The following is a 19,733-nucleotide window of genomic DNA, read 5'->3' as shown; positions in this document are numbered from 1 at the left end:
AATTCTTTATTCAGACATAAGTCCTATTTAGGAACATCTTCCTAAATAGTCTCGTCTTCCTAAATTAAATGTTATCTTCGTAAGTGGAGTTTATATTCAAATAGGAAAAATACTCGTGAATATACACAGATCTAGCAATCTGTCTGAATCTCAAGGTCGACGCGCTTTGTCTGAGTCTTCAACGATTCGGGTTATCCTTGTGAATGATATTATATTCCAGTCGAGGCGGATCTTATAGATTCGGCCATCGGTTTCGTCTGCCTTATCTCTTTGGGCGGGGCCCGATATCGTCTGAGAGTGTATCTTCTGAAGCTCGGCTTCATAATATTTAAGGTAGGATTTGATATCCATCAATCATTAAATATTAGTTATCGATATATATAAAGAAGGTATAACTTAACCATAACAAGTTCAGTAAGGGAAGGACATGGATGGCAAACTTGTTGATACAAAATTGAATTTGAAAAGATAAGGAAAAGAAAAGTGTTAATGAGAATAAGAGAGCATTGTGGAATCCCACATTGTTTGGGAGAGCTCATTTAATTGAGTTTATAAGTGTCACACTTGGGTTTGGGCCCCAAGGGGTACTCAGTTTTGTGAATGGGCTAGGAGTTACATCCTACCCAATTTATCACACGCGCGCGCCGTCCGTCGGTCGGCCGGCTGGTCTGGTCAGGTTCGGTTTTAGCACTTAATAATTTTTTTTTATTTCTGAAATCTTTTTGTAACGTTTTATTTTTTGAATAAAACACAATCCCTGATTTTCCTCCCACGATTTGACTCTTTGATTTATTTAAGGAAAACGTTTTGATTTATTGATTTGACCGTTTCAGTTTTCTATCAGCTATAAACTGATGTCTTCCCCATCAGAAAAACAGATCTTCACAACAGCTATTTTAATTAAAAACAAAAATAGAGATTCTCGAGCAATAATAAAAAAGGTGTAATTGACCGCTGATTACAGTGCAGTATTCATCGGAGTTAGGCTGTTTTATCCTGGGGACGACGTGGTACGTATGACTGCTTGCACCATCCGAGGCAGTAGCCGCGAAACGTCTTAAAGAAAGCGACATAGTCCGCGACTCAGCCAAAAACTGTATTTGGTAAATTCGTTCCATTTTATAAACTGTTCCAACAAAACTGAATCAGGCTGATTAAACCTTATAAAGGTAGAGATAAGGGTGAGATCACAATCTAATCCCCAAATTAATAGAGTACAATATATGTGCGCGCGCATATACACTTTCATGTATAACCTTATTTCACTTTTTTCACTAAATCACATCATCTTCGTAGATTAATCATTGAATTAAAGTGTTGGTGGACTCAGTCGGTTGGACTCATTATAATCATCTTTGTGATTGTAAATTCAACAAAACCTAATCTAGTCGCACCATAACCATTAATTGGCCTTGTGTGGGAATGATTATTCGTTCTTATGAACATCCAAATTTGGTCATATATAGAAAATGACTCTGAGCGTGCATATCAAAGAAAAATCTTTAAGACTTAAAATACGTACGTAGAAGAATTAGGTATGCGGCCACTTTTATGGACCAGTGGAGGAGACAACTCTATTATTCCACTCAAACACCATACATACATTAAAAGTACGTTTACTTTTGTTCCCACATAAAGTGTTCATGAAAAGTATAAAAAAATTCCATAATGACGTAGCATGGATTGTTCAACAACTCATAACATTGACATGAGATGAATTGAAAATGAACATTGTAACTCCTTAATGATCCTTTATTATAAAAAAAATATAAATTTCTTATCTTATATTACTATTATTAAAGAAGATAACCATGTAATGCTCATGAAGTAATGAATAATTCTACCAATATTATAAATATATTAAATGACAATAGTTTAAATATCAAATTTGAGCCAGAAATTACCATGTTTACTTAGGTATTGAAATTTACTTAATAGTTTTTGTTTTAAAGCATACAATGATTAAAAGATTGTAGAAAATAAAAGGAAAGGAAGGAGCTGCAACCCGTAAGGGAAAGAATTGTACCAATAAAGGGAGAGGAACCATACCTCGTCCTAAGGAAGACAAAAATCCATGACTAAGACAAAAGGAGTCACCCTTGATAGTCTAAAGGAAACAAAAAATATGTATAGGTAGAATAAGAAACAATAAGAGGACGGACAATTGTTGGTTCAAACTGTAAGTGTACAGTATCACAACGAGTAGTATAATCTGTAAGATAGATATCGATCCCATTATGACAACTTCACTCAACGCACCGATTTCATTTTGTAACTTTCATTTGTTTAACAATAGTTTTTATAAATCAAGCAACTAAACAAACTAACCCAACAATTAACAACTAACAAACTAATCGAACTAAAACAAATAACAATCAAAGATAAAGCAAATATAGAACAATAAAAGTTTAACACAAACAAATTTAAAACTTCAACAGTTGATACTTCCTAGTAACAAACACAATCACGAATAAAGGCTTCCTAATGATTTTATCAAGAGTCGAGTCATTCTAAACCACCGACTCCCGCTACCTCGAGTCTAAAGGAACGGTAAAAACACAATCTAACTAATTAACTGACACCTAACTGAAATTAAACACCGACTAAATAACTAAAAGGCGACTATGAAGCGCACTCAAAGGCTACCTAAGAATTATCCCGCTCTTACGGTGTTATGTTTATGTTTTTTATTATCTAGGTCTATTTAGTTAATGTAATACCCTAAAATATTTTAAGATAATTACGTCGTGCCATGTGTCAAGATTTCCGATAAATTAAATTAAGGAGAATTTAATTTATATCGGGAATTTAGAATAAATTTTAATAAGTTAGTTAGCAGGATTCGAGAATTTAACTTTGAAAATTAATACAAAATAAAATATAAATCCCGTGACGGAAATTATTTCGCCAGAGTCCGCGAAATAATTTATAGTATTAGTGGTAAAAGTCTCGAGTCAATCGGAGACCTTTTAAAATTTGGACGCGGATAGGTTTTGGGCTAAATTGTAACTTTTAAAAAATTTCAAGGATCAAAGTGCAAATTAGCCAATGTATAAATAAGAAATCAGATGGCGAAGGAACGATCCAGAACCAAACTTTCATTTCATTTCTTTCTATCGCCGTTTACACCGTTTCTCTCGTACGATCTCCGTTTCTCGTCCGTTTTCGACGTTCTATAACTCGAATCGATCGTATTCCGAAGGGCAATCACGGTAAGCAAGTCGTTTCTCCGTTTATTTGAGTATATTTGATGGAAAAACGATTTGAAACGATAGGTTACGGCGAAACCGTATCGCGATTACGTATTCGACTCGTTTTATATGTTTTTATTGTGTTTTTGGATAGATTATGATGTTATATGGATGTTGTATGAGTTCGGGGTTGATTTAGCACGTCGGAATGGCCGTTTTCAGCGGCCGGGGTCGTGCCCACGAAGGGGCACGACGTGCTCAGCATCAGAGCACGTCGTGTAGGGGCACACCGTGCACAAATGGGGTGCACCAAGGTGCACTAGGGGGTGCACGACGTGCACCACCCCTCCTTTGAAGGGAAATGACCCTAAAAACCTAATTTGACGATTCCCCATCCCGATATCGACTCCCGGACTCCGAAAACGCGAGATTCGGACGTCAAACGAGTAAAATATGACTAGTTGATTGGAATTAGATAGTTTATGGATATCAATTGGTTTTATTAAGAAAACCTATATTCTCTATTGAGAATTAAATTGAAAAGTGTTAAGAAACGAAAGAAGAATGATTCGTTTATCGGAAAAGATTACGTTAGAAGCACGACGGCTTATGTTTTGTGTTTTGTCGTGTCTCGAGTCTAGAGTCAATCTTAGAGTAAGATTCTGATGTGAGTCAAATGTTTTGAAATTGTTTTAGATCCAGCGAGGCAAGAAGCAGCTGGACCAGGAGCTCGGGAAGCTTGACGTTTCTAAGCCCCGACGCATTTTTGGATAAGCGTTTTCTATCAGTTTATACGATTTGCTTTTAAAGTATTTATTTAAGCAATTATTTTATATTGCTTTATATTTGAACTGCATGTTTTATATGCGAAACTTTTATATGAATTGCGCATACGCTTGATTTGAAACCAGTAGCGATCCGATGGAACGTGCTACCTATTGAGCGGCAATAGGACTGTGTGATCACCAGTTTTGATTTGATACAGCTGTGAGCTGATTATGATTATGAAATTTGAGATTTGAGGTATAGTTCGATATGAGCGAGTACTCGGCTACGGTGTAGCATGGAGTCTCCGTATCTAGTGGGTTGGACCCACCAGTGAGTTGGACTTACAATTTGATATTTACGATTGGATTGCTTGATTTATAATTAGTATGTTCGAGGATTAAGGTTTCAGTCGGATCTCGTACTTGGCTGCATATGATTGAACATTGTTTTATGTTTGATTTGAATACTTATTAGTAAATGTATGAACTCACTCAGTATATCCCCATATACTGACTCCTCGCATATTTCCTTTCAGGATAAAGACGCTTTGAAGCAACGGACTTCTATCCTACTTCCAGAAGTCTGTATTTTTGAAAGTATGTAAAGAAACAGTAATTTACTCTTAGAGCTGCAGTAGATAAGTGTTTTTGCAAGTCAGCCTGTAATATATAGTTTTCTGTAAATATAACTTTAATGTTTTAACGTATATATGTTTTACGCCTGCTGCGTTGTGATATTTGTGATTGCCAGAGGATATGTGTGCCTGGCATGTGTTTCTGCATGCCACGTGTCTATGTATGTCATGCATGACGTTTATGTTTCGCGAAAAATTATTTTACGTTTTTAGGCTTGCTACGGGTTTCAGAGCAACCACTCCCATTCCCTAGCGCCGGTCTCGGCCCATGAAATTGGGTCGTGACAGTTAACAACCTCTCAGTTAACCAAACACAATTAAAGGATTAAATGATCAAGTTAATCCTAACATTAGTCCCAAAAATCAAAATATGATACTAACCACTAATCAAATAACGTTCAATCAAATATCCAATTGCAAATCCAAATCAACCCCCAAATTTGGAGTTTAGTCACTCATGTCACTAACAACACAAAAAAATAATAATAATAATAATAATAAACAATATACATAATTAGAGAATAAAATACCTTAAATTGTAATAAGGAGTAATTATTTTTAAGAAATAAGATAACACTTCATTAATAATAATAATATCAATCTTCAATGTGACATGAGCGGCGATGCATATTAAAAATAATAATAAATGCATAGTTAAAGATAAAAAGGCAAAAATGTGCACGTTTATGGTACATTTTTACAACATAAATGTGCACATATTTGTGGCATTTTGCTTATAAGAAATATGCATATTTCTTCGCCATCTCTTAAGTAAAAAAACTGAAACCCATCATTTTAAAGAATGATAAATCGTTTTAAGATTTAGATATTGTTAAAATATACCAATAAATTATAGTTCAGATGGTATGAGTGTTGGCAGAAAACTGTTAAATTGTGGGATCAAATAATATCACAAGCACTCACCCCTCCCTAATTATATTAAAAAAAATTATTTTAAAAATATACGAACATATGTATATTAAAGGCCTAATCACTCAAAAAACCCTCACCTTTAATTTGTTTTTCAATTCCACCCCGACGTTGAAAATTTGTCAATTTTACCCACTTATGAATTTTCCGTTTTCAATTGTACCCTAATTTTTTAATTTTTGTTAATTTTTTAACTTAAATGATGAAATCATTCAATTAACTAAGTTTAAACATGAAATTAAATTCTTTTTTATTCAAAAAAGTATAAATAAGTCCTTTATTTTTAAAAACTAACTAAAACCCATAATCATATTAACACTAACTTAAATTCTTAATTAATTTAACTAAATTTAAATAAATTTTAAAAATGTACAATTAATATATGCTAGACATGGAGAATGTTTTAAACAAATTTCCAAACGAAAAAAACGTTAATTTAATTTTTCAGGGTACAATTGAAACACAAAAATGCAAAATAGGGTAAAATTGACAAATTTTCAACGTCAGGGTATGATTGAAAAGGGGCTAAAAGGTCGGGGTTTTTTAAGACATTAGACCTATATTAAACCAGTTGAACCAGAAAATTATGGTTATACCGGTTTGACTACCAATTCAATATAAAACATTGCTTATTATTTTTGTTTTTAGAATCTATCTCTCTTTTTTATGCAATTAATTTTGATAATATATTGATATAACAATAATTTATACTATCTTATTTTTAGTTATTACATTGCAATTAATTTTCAAAATTTTGAATATGAAGATGAAAAATATTACATTTTTCTAAATGTAATTCCAGTAACATAAATTACATATTTATTATTTAGTATATTTTTCAAAATTTATTTTTTTGAATAAAAAATAATAAATTTGCAAACATAAAAATAAAAATTAAACATTGAGCTAAACACCAATTGAACCGCGAACCGGCCAGTAGTCTGGTATGAAACTGTAAAAAATCGGATCTTTTGATTGGACCGGATTAGACCGGTTGAACCGGATTAGACCGGTAAAAAACCGGATGTTGAACCGAATCAGACCGGATTGAATCGGTAAAAAACCGGTGAATCAGTAATTTTTTATTTTTTTAAATTTATTAAACCGGTTGAACCGGTTCAAGCGGTTAAACCGGAAACCGATGGCCTCACCGGTTCGGCCACCGGTTCGGTTTTTAAAACACTGAGCTAAACACCAATTAGCCACACCAAAATATAGAGAAAGAAATTACCCGGTTCTCCATTGCATCAAAATTTAAAGGTCGAGAAAACCCGATCCGAATATAAAATCCCCAAAAGAACCCTTTTAATTGATCGTCTTCTTCAAATTGGTAGAACAGAAACCCTAGAAACGAAAGCCCTAGCTTCATCTCCATCGACATCGCTATGGGTGATTACAACGATGCGTTCATGCGCAACCAGAATGCTGCCGTTCGAGGAGCTACCAAGGGCCAGAACCGCGCCAATGTTCTCCAACTTAAACTGGTATGCGACCCATTTTCTTTACATTTATTTATATTTTTTCTCTTGATTTCTTTTAACACCGTAAACTCCTAGATTTTTATCATTTTTGGATCTATGTTCATTTATTCATTCTTTAATTGTTAATTCCTAATTTCATTTCGATTCTGCAATTGATTAATTGATTGATTGTTCAAGTGTCTTGAGTTTATCTAAATTACGCAATGTCATCATAATATTGAATTGTAAGTTTGTAACTCAATTTTTTTATTATTGATTTGCAGATTGGGCAAAGCCACCCGACCGGTTTAACAAACAATCTATTGAAGCTCTTCGAGCCTAGACCTCCTTTGGAATATAAACCCCCTCCGGAGAAGAGAAAATGCCCGCCTTACACAGGTATGTTACTGTTAAAGTGGTTTGTTATATCAGGTGTTGAAATGTAATAACTAATGTATTTTCATTTTTCATTTGCAGGAATGGCACAGTTTGTGAGTAAATTTGCCGAACCTGGGGATCCTGAGTATGCTCCGCCTGTTCCGGAGGTTGAAACGCCTGTAAGTCAATTCATGTCTGAAGAATATCATTATACTTCTTTAAAGAATGCTATATTTGTTTAGATTTTCTTTCAGTTAAGTTGCATAATCTGAATTCTTTTTGATGATGTAATGCAATAATTCTTCCCTATCAATAGCTGTTGTAAATGTGTTCGATTGTCAAGCATTGACACTTATACAATTTTATAATGCTGCGGTTTCTGTTGATTGTTTGTGGAAGTAAAACTTTAGGCCGTACTTCTATGGTTCTTAGTGATAGAAAAGAGGAAACTGCAGGTCTTTACAAAAACAAAGTGTGTATAAAGTTTTAGCTTATCATGTACCAAGCAAATGGAAACTTTTATCATATTTTGGGCTCTATGCACACTTAACTTGCAGCAGCATATTCTTGCTTAAAGAAAGAGAAAATTGTCGATGTTAGGATAAATACTTGCATCATTTCAATTTGGAGCAGAAACTAGGTTGCTATGATATGATGATAGGAATAGAGCAGAACAAGCAATAAAAGTCTCGTCGTCTATTAGTAGATATTGCTAACAGTTTTTTCGGATGTTAGTCTCCTACGTTATTCTCTATGGTTTATAGGAAAAAGCATATGTTATATTTAAATATTTATTGAGTCAGATTTCACTTAATTAATGATGCTTATTTCTGTGTTTATATTAGTTTCAAGTCAGTGGATTGTGTTTGTTTGCATTTGTGTCTAGAGCACTGTTATCAAAATCGTACGATTCGCGATTCGAATCTTACGATTCGATTCGATTCACCCCCAAATCGATTCGAATCTCTGAGTGAATCTAAAATTAAACTGAATCTATGCCGAATCTACCGAATCTATAGTGAATCTTACTGAATCTACGATTCATGCGATTCACTACGATTCATCAAATTAAACAAAAAAATCATATACCATAAATTAAAAGAGAAAACAAGAACATTTTAATAAATACAAAGAATTTAAAAGTGACTTATCACTTACTCTCTTAACTCAAGATAACCCTTTCAAATAAAAACACTAGAGAAACGCTAATTTGTTTGTCAAACACTTTTACTACAATTATTTTAATTTTATTTGTTAAGACTTTCATGTGTTAAATAATTGTATAGTTCATTTTTCAGAAATATATAAAATTTTACATATATTTTATGCAAGTAAATATTTTTTATATAGTATTAAAAACATAAACCGAATCTTACGATTCGATTCGATTCCCGATTCTCGATTCTCTAATCAAGCATTTCGATTCTCGATTCAAATCTCGATTTGACAACTATGGTCTAGAGTATGCATGACCTTAGATGCCTTTATGAATTCAGGCACAACGAAGGGCTAGAATTCACCAGCTGCGACTAGAAAAGGGTGCAGAGAAGGCTGCTGAGGAGCTTCTGAAATGTGAGATTGCCGTTTTTGCTATTCTTAATTTCCCTATTATTTATGTCATTTATGCAGTTTGTAACATGTGTATTTCTTTTCTCTGTTGCTCATACAGATGATCCAAATAGTGATGCAAATATTTCAGGTGATCCATACAAGACATTGTTTGTTGCCAGACTTGTAAGTGTTGTTCTTCTATCTGTAATTGATATTCATTCATGTGATAGCCAATGCTTTGTGAGGATAAGTGATTAGCTCTTATTGCCTTCTTGCAGAATTACGAGACAACTGAGAGTAGAATTAAAAGGGAGTTTGAGTCTTATGGACCTATAAAACGGGTAGGTATCTCGTGTATACAATGCAGATTTGGTAAGAGGGTAGACAGCAGCATTTTTGAAATGTTTCACAGTTCTTTATTTTTTTAAATTTCTTTAACTCTAAACGTTTCAGTTTTTAATTTATCTGACCGAAAAATTTCCAGGCAGCTTTAATATTTCTAATGTTGTGACTGTTTTGTATTTATTAGTATTCATATAAGACTGATATCCGCTACTAAAGCTTTTTCTATATGGCAAACTGTTTTTCAATCTTTACTTTAGCCAAACGTGATTAAGTTATAGCATCATAGCGGTAAGTGTATTTAGTCATGTGTTGCATTCAGCATCCAAATTAAAGGTATAATGTTGAGTATATATTAATTATGTAGTACCGTTGCTGGAGGTAGCGAATAAGTATGCAGGTATCTCTTCCTATTTACTGGTAAAGAAACGGGTTTGTCCACTGTCCTTTGATAACTCTGCTTTAAATTAGTTTGGTTTAGAAGTCATAACAGGAAGAGAGCTCCTTCATTCTAGGTAATAGCTTAAGATTCTATATGTTAAAAGATCCTTGGTAAGGGCATGTTCACTCGTTCCTGTTCCATATATGGAAATTTGGGTTTTCCCTTTCTTGGCCATCCAATTCCATTGATGTGCTTCATCCTGCCGGCAAAAGCAGAAAATTAAGTTGAGCAGATATTTACTGTGCCTTTTGGTTTATTTCAAGCAACAAAAGGAGATCAACATCTGTTCTTTTTCCTGCCTTGGGTAAAAATAGTCGGGAGTATTGGAATCTCTTTCTCTTTATCTGAATTTTTTTTCGTAGTGCATTTGCCTGCTACTAAAAATTTATTTTTTGGCTCTAAAGGCTATCAAAACATATCAGCAGTTGAGAGGATGTTCTGGTATTTGCCTTTTCATTTTTTCACTATATTTTTCATTTAGAATTTTATTCCCTGGTAAGGGGATGTTAGTCTGTTCAAGAAATGGTAAATTTCCCATGAAATATCGATTTTTTCTGCAACCCTAGCACTGGTGGTGATGCATCTCGCGACTGGAAGCCCTGTGATTAAAAGGTGAGCACGGCTAATGTGGCATATTGCCTGTCTGCCGTGCCCTTTAGGTTTTAATATTTTATAATGTTTTAGAAATCTCACTTGGAATAGAAAATAATACAGATCTCTAATGAATAAAAAGAATTAAAGTCGACTCATAGTTACAATTTACTTACGCTTATGTTTTGAGCTTTGCAGGTCCGACTGATAACTGATAAAGCAACGAATAAACCTAGAGGATATGCTTTCATTGAATACATGCACACAAGAGATATGAAAGGTCTGATTATATGTGTTGGGCCTACTGATTTCTTTGTTGAGTTTTTACTGTATGTTTCTAACAAGTACTCATGCATGCGTGCAGCTGCTTATAAGCAAGCTGATGGAAGGAAGCTTGATGGAAGAAGGGTACTTGTGGATGTTGAGCGGGGTAGAACTGTTCCAAATTGGAGGCCTCGCCGTCTAGGAGGTGGACTTGGAACTACTCGTGTGGGGGGTGAAGAAGTGAACCAGAGGTACTCTGGGAGGTATTTTATCAGATTTAAAACATTTTGTGTAGACATGTTACTTTTATATTCTAGATGCTCAACTTTATTGAAATATGTGGAAAATTATCTTCTTTGCTGGTGCTTATTTATCTATGTAGCAATGGCAAGTTCTAGTGCTTTTTAATATCCCTTTATAAGTTCTACTGATGGTTAGTCTGATTTTGGATTGATGACATGGAATAGTAATGAATGTATTCTCACGGGATATGACATGCTTTGCTTTGGCTTGGATTCAATTAAGATACTATGGCACAATTTAACTCACCTCCTTTATCTTCATCAGAGAGGTACAACAACCTGGAGGATCCTCACGATCGGAGGAACCACGGGCTCGGGAAGAACGCCATACTGAACGGTGAGATAGTTATAGCTGTTTATAATATTTACACATGTGCTTATTTTCTATATCTGCTCATAATTTATTCCTTTGGAAGGAGATAAGTTTAATAATGGAGGTCTCATCCATAATACTCGTGTTTTAGCATCAATTTTTTCTTGTGCACATTCTTTGTTGCTTGGACTATCAATGCCACATTTCAACAATGAGAATTTCAATTTTTTCTTTTCTTGGAACTGCAGCCATGAAGTTCTGTAATTATATTTTCCATATGATGGTTGTAATCACTAATCATTGTGTTGTGTAGTGTGAATGTGGCTGATTTTTTGCTGTATATTGTATTTCAGGGACACTGAAAAATCCCGTGAAAGGGGAAGGGATAGAGAGAGGGACCGTGAAAAATCGCGTGAGCGCTCCCATGACAAGCCAAAGGAACGTGACCATAGAGAAGATAAACACCACAAAGAGCATGATAGAGAGAGGGAACGGGAGAGGGAAAGAGAACGTGGAAGGGACAAGGATCGTGATAGGGAACGAACGCGTGATCGAGGCAGGGACCGGGGTCGTGACCATGGTCGCGATCGCGATAAAGACCGTGGTCGGGAGCTTGAGCGTGATCGCCCTAGAGATAGGGAGAGAGATAATGAAGTTGATGATCGTGGGCGTTCTCATGATAGAGAATCTGATTATGATCGTGTTGAGTCAAAACCTGAGAGGGAACGCCGAGCTGAAAGGGACTATGATCCAGCTGACCCAGAGGATGACCGTGGTTGGTTTGAACAGCCCGAGCAGGGGCGTAGGAGGCATGACGCAGATCAAGATCAGCGTTATGAGCATTACGAGCATCGAAGCCGAGGACAATATGATCAGATGGATGTTCAAGGAGACCATGACCGCTATGATCAATATCCCGACCGTGATGGTGATCGTTACAATCGAATGGATGAGGATGATTATCAGTATGACCGCGGAACATCTGAATCACGTGAAAGAGACAATGAGTATCGGGCCTCAGAAAGGTCTCGCTCCAGGGATTTTGAGAACTGAGTGGGGGAATTTACTGCTGTTTATGCTACAGGTAATGTTACTGTTGGTTTACAGAAGCCCTTTTTGTTCTATTGCTCTCTGGTTCTTATCTCTTATTTGGTTTAATTATACGAACGAGTCTAGGTGCCTTCTATGACAATACAGAGCTGTTACAGCTACATTTCCATTTTATGTGTAAGTTAATCGGAATTGAGAAGCAGGAGTATTTAGTTTGTTTTGCTTGTATTTGTTTCTAAATCTCTTAAATGACATGGCAGTTTATGTATCAGTTAATGCCTTGGTGGTGGTTCTGTTTTCCCAATTTGCAACTCCATCATCTGCTGTGCGTTGTCCGTCTATGTTTTCTAATGATATCTATTTTTTCAAACTTTATATCAATCTTTTTTTTTTTTTAAAAAATGCTTAAGACAATTAATATTTTTTAAAATTACATTTAGTATAGTTTATTTATTTTCTTTGTAAAACTTAGAATGGTGGTAAATTGTGTAATATGTTAAAATAAAAGAATCACTTGGTATATAATGTTAAATTATTTTGAAAATATTCAGTTATTACCACTAAAGATATTCTAAAAATAATTGTTGCTTTATTTTTCTAAATAGAAAAATCTGACTATGTTCTCAATTTTTAACTATTTAAAACTTGGGTTCGGAGTCTGTTTTCCGAAGGAATCTACTCTATTTGGGTGGTGATTAGTCTGAATGTGGGAGACTTAAAGATGCTGTTTTATAGTTAAGATCCGTTTAGAAAATTTCATGAATTTTCATTTTACTAGCATTTATTAGTTAGATTCATGCATCTTTTACGACCAAATCTAGGTAAATAAATTGAATTGATTAATATTATAATAAAAAATTTACATATTATCTATTGCTTAAATTGCCATTTAATTTTTATAGCACCCTATTTGTTTTTGTTTATAAATAATGTTTCAATTCCATTAAATATCATCAATAGTTAACAATTGATATAATTACCATCCATGAAAATTTCTCCAAAGCAGAGCATGGCAGTCGATAATGTAAGCCAAAAATACCAATAAAGGGAAATTAATTATATTGGTATGATTTTGTTTTCAATCGTAACTGATAAAACTGTAACAAGGATTCAAGATTTGTGAAGCTTCTCATTTTAAGCAATCAAACAGCTTGTCACGGTCATCAATTGTTGGGTTTTGTTATAAACCCAAACCGTACACATAATAAATTTTTCCAAAAATTTCAATTTATTTGATGCTTCTACGAAATTTCCTACGGCTTGCATTTCAAATCAAAAGTTAGTAAATAACAACAAAATAGCCCCAGAGGGACAATAAGCATACGTTTAAAAATATATTAATCTTTACAATAAGGCTAATTCCTCTGGGGAATTGGGGATTGAGAGGTTAACCATTGAGTAAAAGGTTAATCCGGTTTTTAAATCTGTAAATCGGGGTCAAAGAATTCATTTTCAGCCATTTGATCACTTAAGAATAATAATTTTTATAATCTGGTCAACTATGGACAAAATTATAACCTTTAAAAAAAAGGTTTTATACAAAATGAACAATTTCAAGACCAAAATAACTTAAATTTATTCTTTTTTTAATCTATCTAAAAATAGAGAGTAATATTTTTAATTGATATCAAAATAAAAGGTATTACTTTTAGTTGAGAAAACTAATTGAAAGCGAGTTAGTTGATTCTAGATCGCAAGTTCAGAGACCGAAATGATCCTTTATTCGTTAAATATTTGGATGCATGATATTAAATTATGAGCTTAAATCATTCAAAAAATATTTCATATTTCATATTTTTATTTTTTATTTAACTTTTTAAAAACATTATTTTTAACCCGATTTCAATCATAGTCAACTAGTCAATTTAATTTTATCAATCGTAATCTAATTTTAATATGTATATTTTGATTTAAATAGAAATATTGAATTGCAAATAAAAAATAAAATAAAAAGGTTTATTTTTTTTTATAAATATGTCCAGTTGATTATAATCGGAATGTAATTTATTGATTTTTTTTTTAAAATTGAAATTTTTATAAGGTTAATTAGACTATAAATAAAAAGAATGTGAAGTATTTTGAATTATTAATTAGGCCCTAAATTTTCAATATATTTAAACTTTTCACATAAACTTTTTTTTGATGAATTTTTGGTAAAAGTGTTAGTATTTTCATAATATACTTAACTGATATGGCAATCGGTTGAAGTATACATGCCAGAGGTAAAATCACATTAACAACTGCCATGTAGGCTTAATTTTATATGAAACTTTTAAAGATACTTGCACTTAAAATAAAGATTAAAGATTAAAGTTTAGATATACATTTTTTATTAATTGAAATTCAAGTATTAATTTAAAATATATGATAAAGTTTAGGTACCACCCAAATATTTTAAAAAATAATAGAATAATTTGTGAACTTTTGTGAACATTACAAGAATGTAAGAGTTAATTTTTATTTGAACTTACTCTTTATATTAACAATAGTTGCTTAGCTTCAGCTTCCACGAAATTGCAAGAATGAAAATGCATTGAAAATAATTTTTCATTTATAGTTTCAATTTTTGTTTGTGTCATCAATGAACCAACATGCTGCTAAAATAAAGTAATAAATTATTTTTCAGGAGAATAATAACAATGTTTTATTTTTTCCATTTTTTTTTATTATTATACTTTTTACTCAAGAAATAATTAAAATGGAATAAATTTTTTTAAGCATGATGGAGACAAGTAGTGATCATATTTAGATCTCTTAAGTAGTCCATTCTTTCTGGACGTAATTACTCAAGAATGTCCAGGCTTCTATATTTTTTTATTTATAGTCAAATCTTTCCAAAAAATAATAATAATTTTAACTTAATTTCAAATAATACATTTCAATTGTAGTTAATTAAACATATTCATATATAAAAAAACAATCATTTTTTATTATTTTCATTTATGACCACACCTAATATTTTTCAACCAAAACAATTGATGAAATTAAGAAGCTTGATCATAAATGTGAAAAAAAATCAAAGAAGGTTTGACATTTTATTAAAAAAATTAGACAGTTAACTATAATTAAAATGTACTTATCGAAATTAAGTTTAAATTGATATTTTTAAAAGGTTGGAAAAATATATTTTTTTTGGCTTTTCCGAGTGATTTTGCATTCTTTTCATATTAATTTTTTTTCAATAAGCAAAAAAAATGCCAATTTCATTTTTAATTTTTTCGTATATCGATGCCCATAGTCACATCTTTGACTAATCCGGACCGAGCCAGGTAGGTCTCCATAGGTCGACAAAATTATCTCATAAAGTCTCTAAACGAGATCAATATTTAGGATTTTAAATCGAGATCTCTGATTAAGGCAGAAAGAGCCATTCGCGCTGGTATTCATATATCAACTAGTATACTTAGTATTTTGATTAATTAAATATAGATGTACAGTCAATACTAGTGGACCACATAGAGGAATTAAAACAAAGAAAGCTGTATATATGTAACATACTAGGTAGAGAGGCTATTACACTTTACTCTCATTTTTTCTCATCATTTCATACATTACTTCCATCATTGCAAAACTACTCATACTCAATTTCTTTCATTTCTTCAGCTTTTTTATACATTATTCTTACACTATAACCAAAATGGAGCCAAGAACTTCAGTAATAGCTGCAATAATGGTCATATTAGTTGGTCTATTAGCAACAACCAATTTAAGTAGTGCAGAGAGACTGCTACTTAAAGCACAGAATCACACCAAAATTTTGGTTCATAATCATCACAATCAAATAAGGCCTACTTTTCTGTCAAGAGCAGCTCATTTTCTTTGGCAAAAGGGCAAATCTTCTTATGAACCTGTTTGGCCTGTAAGTTTATATGATTCTGATCCTTCTTTAATTGTTTACGGGTCGAATACCCGAGTTATACGTAAAATTCACAATACATTTCATATCGATATCTAAATTTTAGTTTATATTCTTTGTTTTAGTCCAAAACACTTCATTTTCTCCTGATCATTGTCGCATTAAATACTATCTTGTTATATTCTTAAATTGGCTTAACATGACAACTGATGTAACAATATATTCTAAATTTGGGATGATTTGTCATGTCAATATAATTAAAGATTAAATTGTAGAAAAATTTAAATTAGAACTTAGGTATCAATTTGTAATTAAAATTAATAAAGTTGTGTATGGACCAATATTTTATGCATGTATTGGATGATGATGGTGGAGCAGGAGATGGAATTTGGTTACAAATTGGTGTTGGGATCATTTGTGGGATTCCTTGGGGCAGCATTGGGTAGTGTTGGAGGAGTCGGAGGTGGTGGAATTTTTGTGCCAATGCTTACCTTGATCATTGGTTTTGATCCTAAGTCTTCTACTGCTATTTCTAAATGTAAGCCCCTCTTCACTTCGTTCTAGATTTTTATTTAAACTTAACATTTATAATACACATTTGAATTAACATACATAACCGTTAGTCTTGATATTTTATTTTATTTTGTCATCCGGCTTAGTATTTATATAAAATATGCTGAATGTGAATAATATGATTGAGGAAACAATTGTAGGTATGATAATGGGAGCAGCAGGATCCACAGTTTACTACAACATGAGACTGAGGCATCCAACACTAGACATGCCCCTCATAGATTATGACTTGGCATTGCTTTTTCAGCCTATGCTCATGCTTGGTATCAGCATTGGAGTTGCCTTCAATGTCATGTTTGCTGACTGGATGGTTACCGTTCTTCTCATCATCCTCTTCATAGGTAAAACTAAGCCTATATATATATATATATATATATATATATATATTTATATATTAAATTTTAAAAATTTCACGGTTATTTTTTGATATTTAGTTCAATTTAACTAAAACATCTTAATAAAGTGTCGGAGATTATAGTTTATCTAATTTCTGAATATTCGAGAGTAACGGCAAATTCTAAAATTTACAGGAAAATGGTAATTTTCACCTAAATTAGGGAGTGATTTATGCCTTTTTACAAAACTTATTATTGTAATGAACTGGCAGGTACATCAACTAAGGCTTTATTCAAAGGTATAGATACATGGAAGAAAGAGACAATAATGAAAAAGGTTAAGGGTTTTTTTTTATTCTTTTATTATTTTGAGCTTTTAAGTGATGTATTATTTATTTACATGCTTAAATTTGAAATTGTGTTTGCTATGTAGGAAGCAGCAAGGCAACTGGAATCAGAGTCCAAACCAGGTGGTGAGTATTGTGATCAATTTGATCAATTTTTTTGAAGAGATGAATTGTCAAAAAATGTATTGATTTTGCAGATGGGGATGGACAAGATTATAAACAATTACCTAGTGGCCCAATTGTTATTGAAGAGGATGAGGTGAGTCTTCATATATATAAGTACGGGTTGAAAATCTTACTGGTACTAAATTTTATTCTTTGTTTGATCAACTGGATACCAAAATTTGAATTTGTATAAAAATGTTATTATGAATTATAATTTTTTAATTTCAATCTAAAGTACGATCAATTTTTTAAGATGGTACAACAATCGATATATTATTATATAAAGAATTTTGTAAGATGATGATTGATATGACAGACTAGCTTACCGATCAATGTGGCAGCATACTCTAAAAACATACTTTATCCGCTATTCATATCGTATCAAAAAACAATGAGGTACCATCATTTGGAACAAAAATTAAATTTTTGGTAGCACATTGATACGAATTAAAGATTTGGTACCAGATTAAAACATAGAGCAAAGATTCGGTATTACTCAACCTTTTAACCCAACAAGTATGAAATAAAACACAATCAAATTTCATTTTTGCACTGATATTAATGATCCTTATTTGATATTAAGGTTTCGCTATGCCAAAACATATACTGGAAAGAGTTATCACTGCTGATGTATGTATGGGTGGGGTTTCTTGCTGTTCAACTTGTTAAGGTTAGCTATTTCAATATTAACTCTACTTCAAAATTTATTCCCATAATAGATTTTCATTATTTATGTGTGCATTTGTGTTTGCAGTCATACGTTAAAAACTGCTCCGTGGCATACTGGGTTCTAAATGCGTTGCAGGTAACATCTTAAAACTTCAATTTGCCAAATGCAGAATTTAAATTCCCATGTAAATACGAAACAATTCCACTTCACTTTATATGAATGCAGGTGCCGATAGCAGCGTCGGTGACAATATTTGAAGCGATTTGCTTACGGAGAGGGACGAGGGTGGTGGCATCCAAAGGAAAGGAGATCACAAATTGGAAGTATCATCAGATTTTGATGTATTGTTCATGTGGTATTATTGCTGGCATGGTGGGTGGACTTCTTGGTCTTGGTGGTGGCTTCATTTTGGGTCCTCTTTTTCTTGAATTAGGAATTCCTCCTCAGGTATATTGCTTTGTATTTTAAATTTTAAATTTTATCATTTTAATCATATTTTTTAGTTTTATATTATACGTTTAAAATTTTCATTTCGGTGCGATATAATTAATTATTGGTTTGTACTTAATACATAAATAATAAAACATGTGGCACATTTCAGGTAGCAAGTGCAACATCAACATTTTCAATGGCATTTTCATCTTCAATGTCAGTTGTTCAATATTATCTTATCAAGCGATTCCCAGTCCCATATGGTAAGTTCAATTAATACATTTAAACTAAATTAAAACATTGCATTAATTATCTCTAAATTAATTAGTAATTAATTTGCATTATTATTTTTGCAGCTTCTTATTTTGTTTTAGTCGCCACCATTGCTGCATTAGTAGGCCAACATGTAGTCAGAAAAATAATTGCAGTTCTCGGAAGATCATCAATTATTATTTTCATTTTGGCTTTGACCATTTTTGTGAGCGCAATCAGCTTAGGTAATTATTAATTTGTCAATATTCATTCTTAAGATTAATTAATTATGTTTTGATTATTTAAAAAATTAATGTAATTTGGTGAATGGTTCAGGTGGAGTGGGAATAGCAGACATGGTTGAGAAGCTTGAGAATAACGAATATATGGGATTTGAAAATCTCTGTTACCATTAATATACAATTGAAGCAGATTGGGATTTATTACAAGACACAGAGACTGCTAGAAAACAACAACAAAATTGCACTTTCTCCATTTATTTGTTTTTATTTATAGATTATATTCAGTGAGCATTTGATATTTGTGTACAAGTAGTGTATCAGCTAAAACTTTTCTAGCTGAATTTTTTTTTCTTCATGTTTTGTTTTTCTTGTATGTTATTAGTAATAAGAGATTTTGCAACCAAGTTGCACTCCATGATCCTTGTTTAGAAAATCTTATTACTACTTTAAAGTACTAATCTAGGTGTTTTAAAAATGAAGGGAAGTTTAGGAGAATACCTAAAAAACTATAAATATTTATAAATTTACCTTAAAAACTGAAGTTTGCAAGCGTATTTAAAAAAATTAAATATTTATTTTTTTACTCCGCAATTTATTTTTTTACTCCGCAATTTCAAACAGTTTAAAAAAACACAATTTGAAATT

General features: G+C 32.4%; 2 protein-coding genes across 4 annotated transcripts; both read left to right on the top strand.

Annotated features, from left to right (window-relative positions):
- Positions 1-6,757: 6,757 nt before the first annotated feature.
- Positions 6,758-12,487, top strand: LOC126676616 (U1 small nuclear ribonucleoprotein 70 kDa). 2 transcript variants are annotated; one of them, XM_050370850.2, is made up of 10 exons: positions 6,758-7,007; positions 7,268-7,382; positions 7,461-7,540; positions 8,858-8,933; positions 9,031-9,095; positions 9,191-9,253; positions 10,486-10,567; positions 10,652-10,802; positions 11,119-11,190; positions 11,520-12,487. In XM_050370850.2, the coding sequence occupies exons 1-10, from the start codon at positions 6,909-6,911 to the stop codon at positions 12,217-12,219; spliced, it is 1,503 nt and encodes a 500-aa protein (XP_050226807.1). In that variant the 5' UTR covers positions 6,758-6,908; the 3' UTR covers positions 12,220-12,487. The 2 variants fall into 2 exon arrangements, with proteins under 2 accessions (XP_050226807.1, XP_050226806.1); XM_050370849.2 differs by having other exon boundaries at positions 6,759-7,007; positions 10,652-10,814.
- A 3,244-nt stretch (positions 12,488-15,731) lies between these two features.
- On the top strand, positions 15,732-19,503 carry LOC126676617 (sulfite exporter TauE/SafE family protein 3-like). Of its 2 annotated transcripts, none has more exons than XM_050370852.2 (12): positions 15,732-16,075; positions 16,451-16,610; positions 16,786-16,986; positions 17,253-17,317; positions 17,414-17,450; positions 17,525-17,586; positions 18,076-18,162; positions 18,247-18,297; positions 18,388-18,609; positions 18,764-18,857; positions 18,951-19,091; positions 19,183-19,503. In XM_050370852.2, the coding sequence occupies exons 1-12, from the start codon at positions 15,854-15,856 to the stop codon at positions 19,260-19,262; spliced, it is 1,422 nt and encodes a 473-aa protein (XP_050226809.1). In that variant the 5' UTR covers positions 15,732-15,853; the 3' UTR covers positions 19,263-19,503. The 2 variants fall into 2 exon arrangements, with proteins under 2 accessions (XP_050226809.1, XP_050226808.1); XM_050370851.2 differs by having other exon boundaries at positions 17,414-17,453.
- The last annotated feature ends 230 nt before the right edge of the window (positions 19,504-19,733 follow it).

This window comes from Mercurialis annua, linkage group LG4 (genome assembly GCF_937616625.2).
Source record: "Mercurialis annua linkage group LG4, ddMerAnnu1.2, whole genome shotgun sequence".
Lineage (NCBI taxonomy): Eukaryota > Viridiplantae > Streptophyta > Magnoliopsida > Malpighiales > Euphorbiaceae > Mercurialis > Mercurialis annua.
This window is presented reverse-complemented; position numbering and strand designations above follow the sequence as displayed.

Coding starts and splice junctions, on each gene's coding strand:
- LOC126676616 (XM_050370849.2), top strand. CDS start 6,909: ATGGGTGATTACAACGATGCGTTCATGCGCAACCAGAATGCTGCCGTT. Junction 9,096..9,190: donor CATTGTTTGTTGCCAGACTT/GTAAGTGTTGTT, acceptor GCCTTCTTGCAG/AATTACGAGACAACTGAGAG. Junction 10,568..10,651: donor GCACACAAGAGATATGAAAG/GTCTGATTATAT, acceptor GCATGCGTGCAG/CTGCTTATAAGCAAGCTGAT.
- LOC126676617 (XM_050370851.2), top strand. CDS start 15,854: ATGGAGCCAAGAACTTCAGTAATAGCTGCAATAATGGTCATATTAGTT. Junction 16,076..16,450: donor CTTATGAACCTGTTTGGCCT/GTAAGTTTATAT, acceptor ATGGTGGAGCAG/GAGATGGAATTTGGTTACAA. Junction 17,587..18,075: donor TTGTTATTGAAGAGGATGAG/GTGAGTCTTCAT, acceptor TTTGATATTAAG/GTTTCGCTATGCCAAAACAT.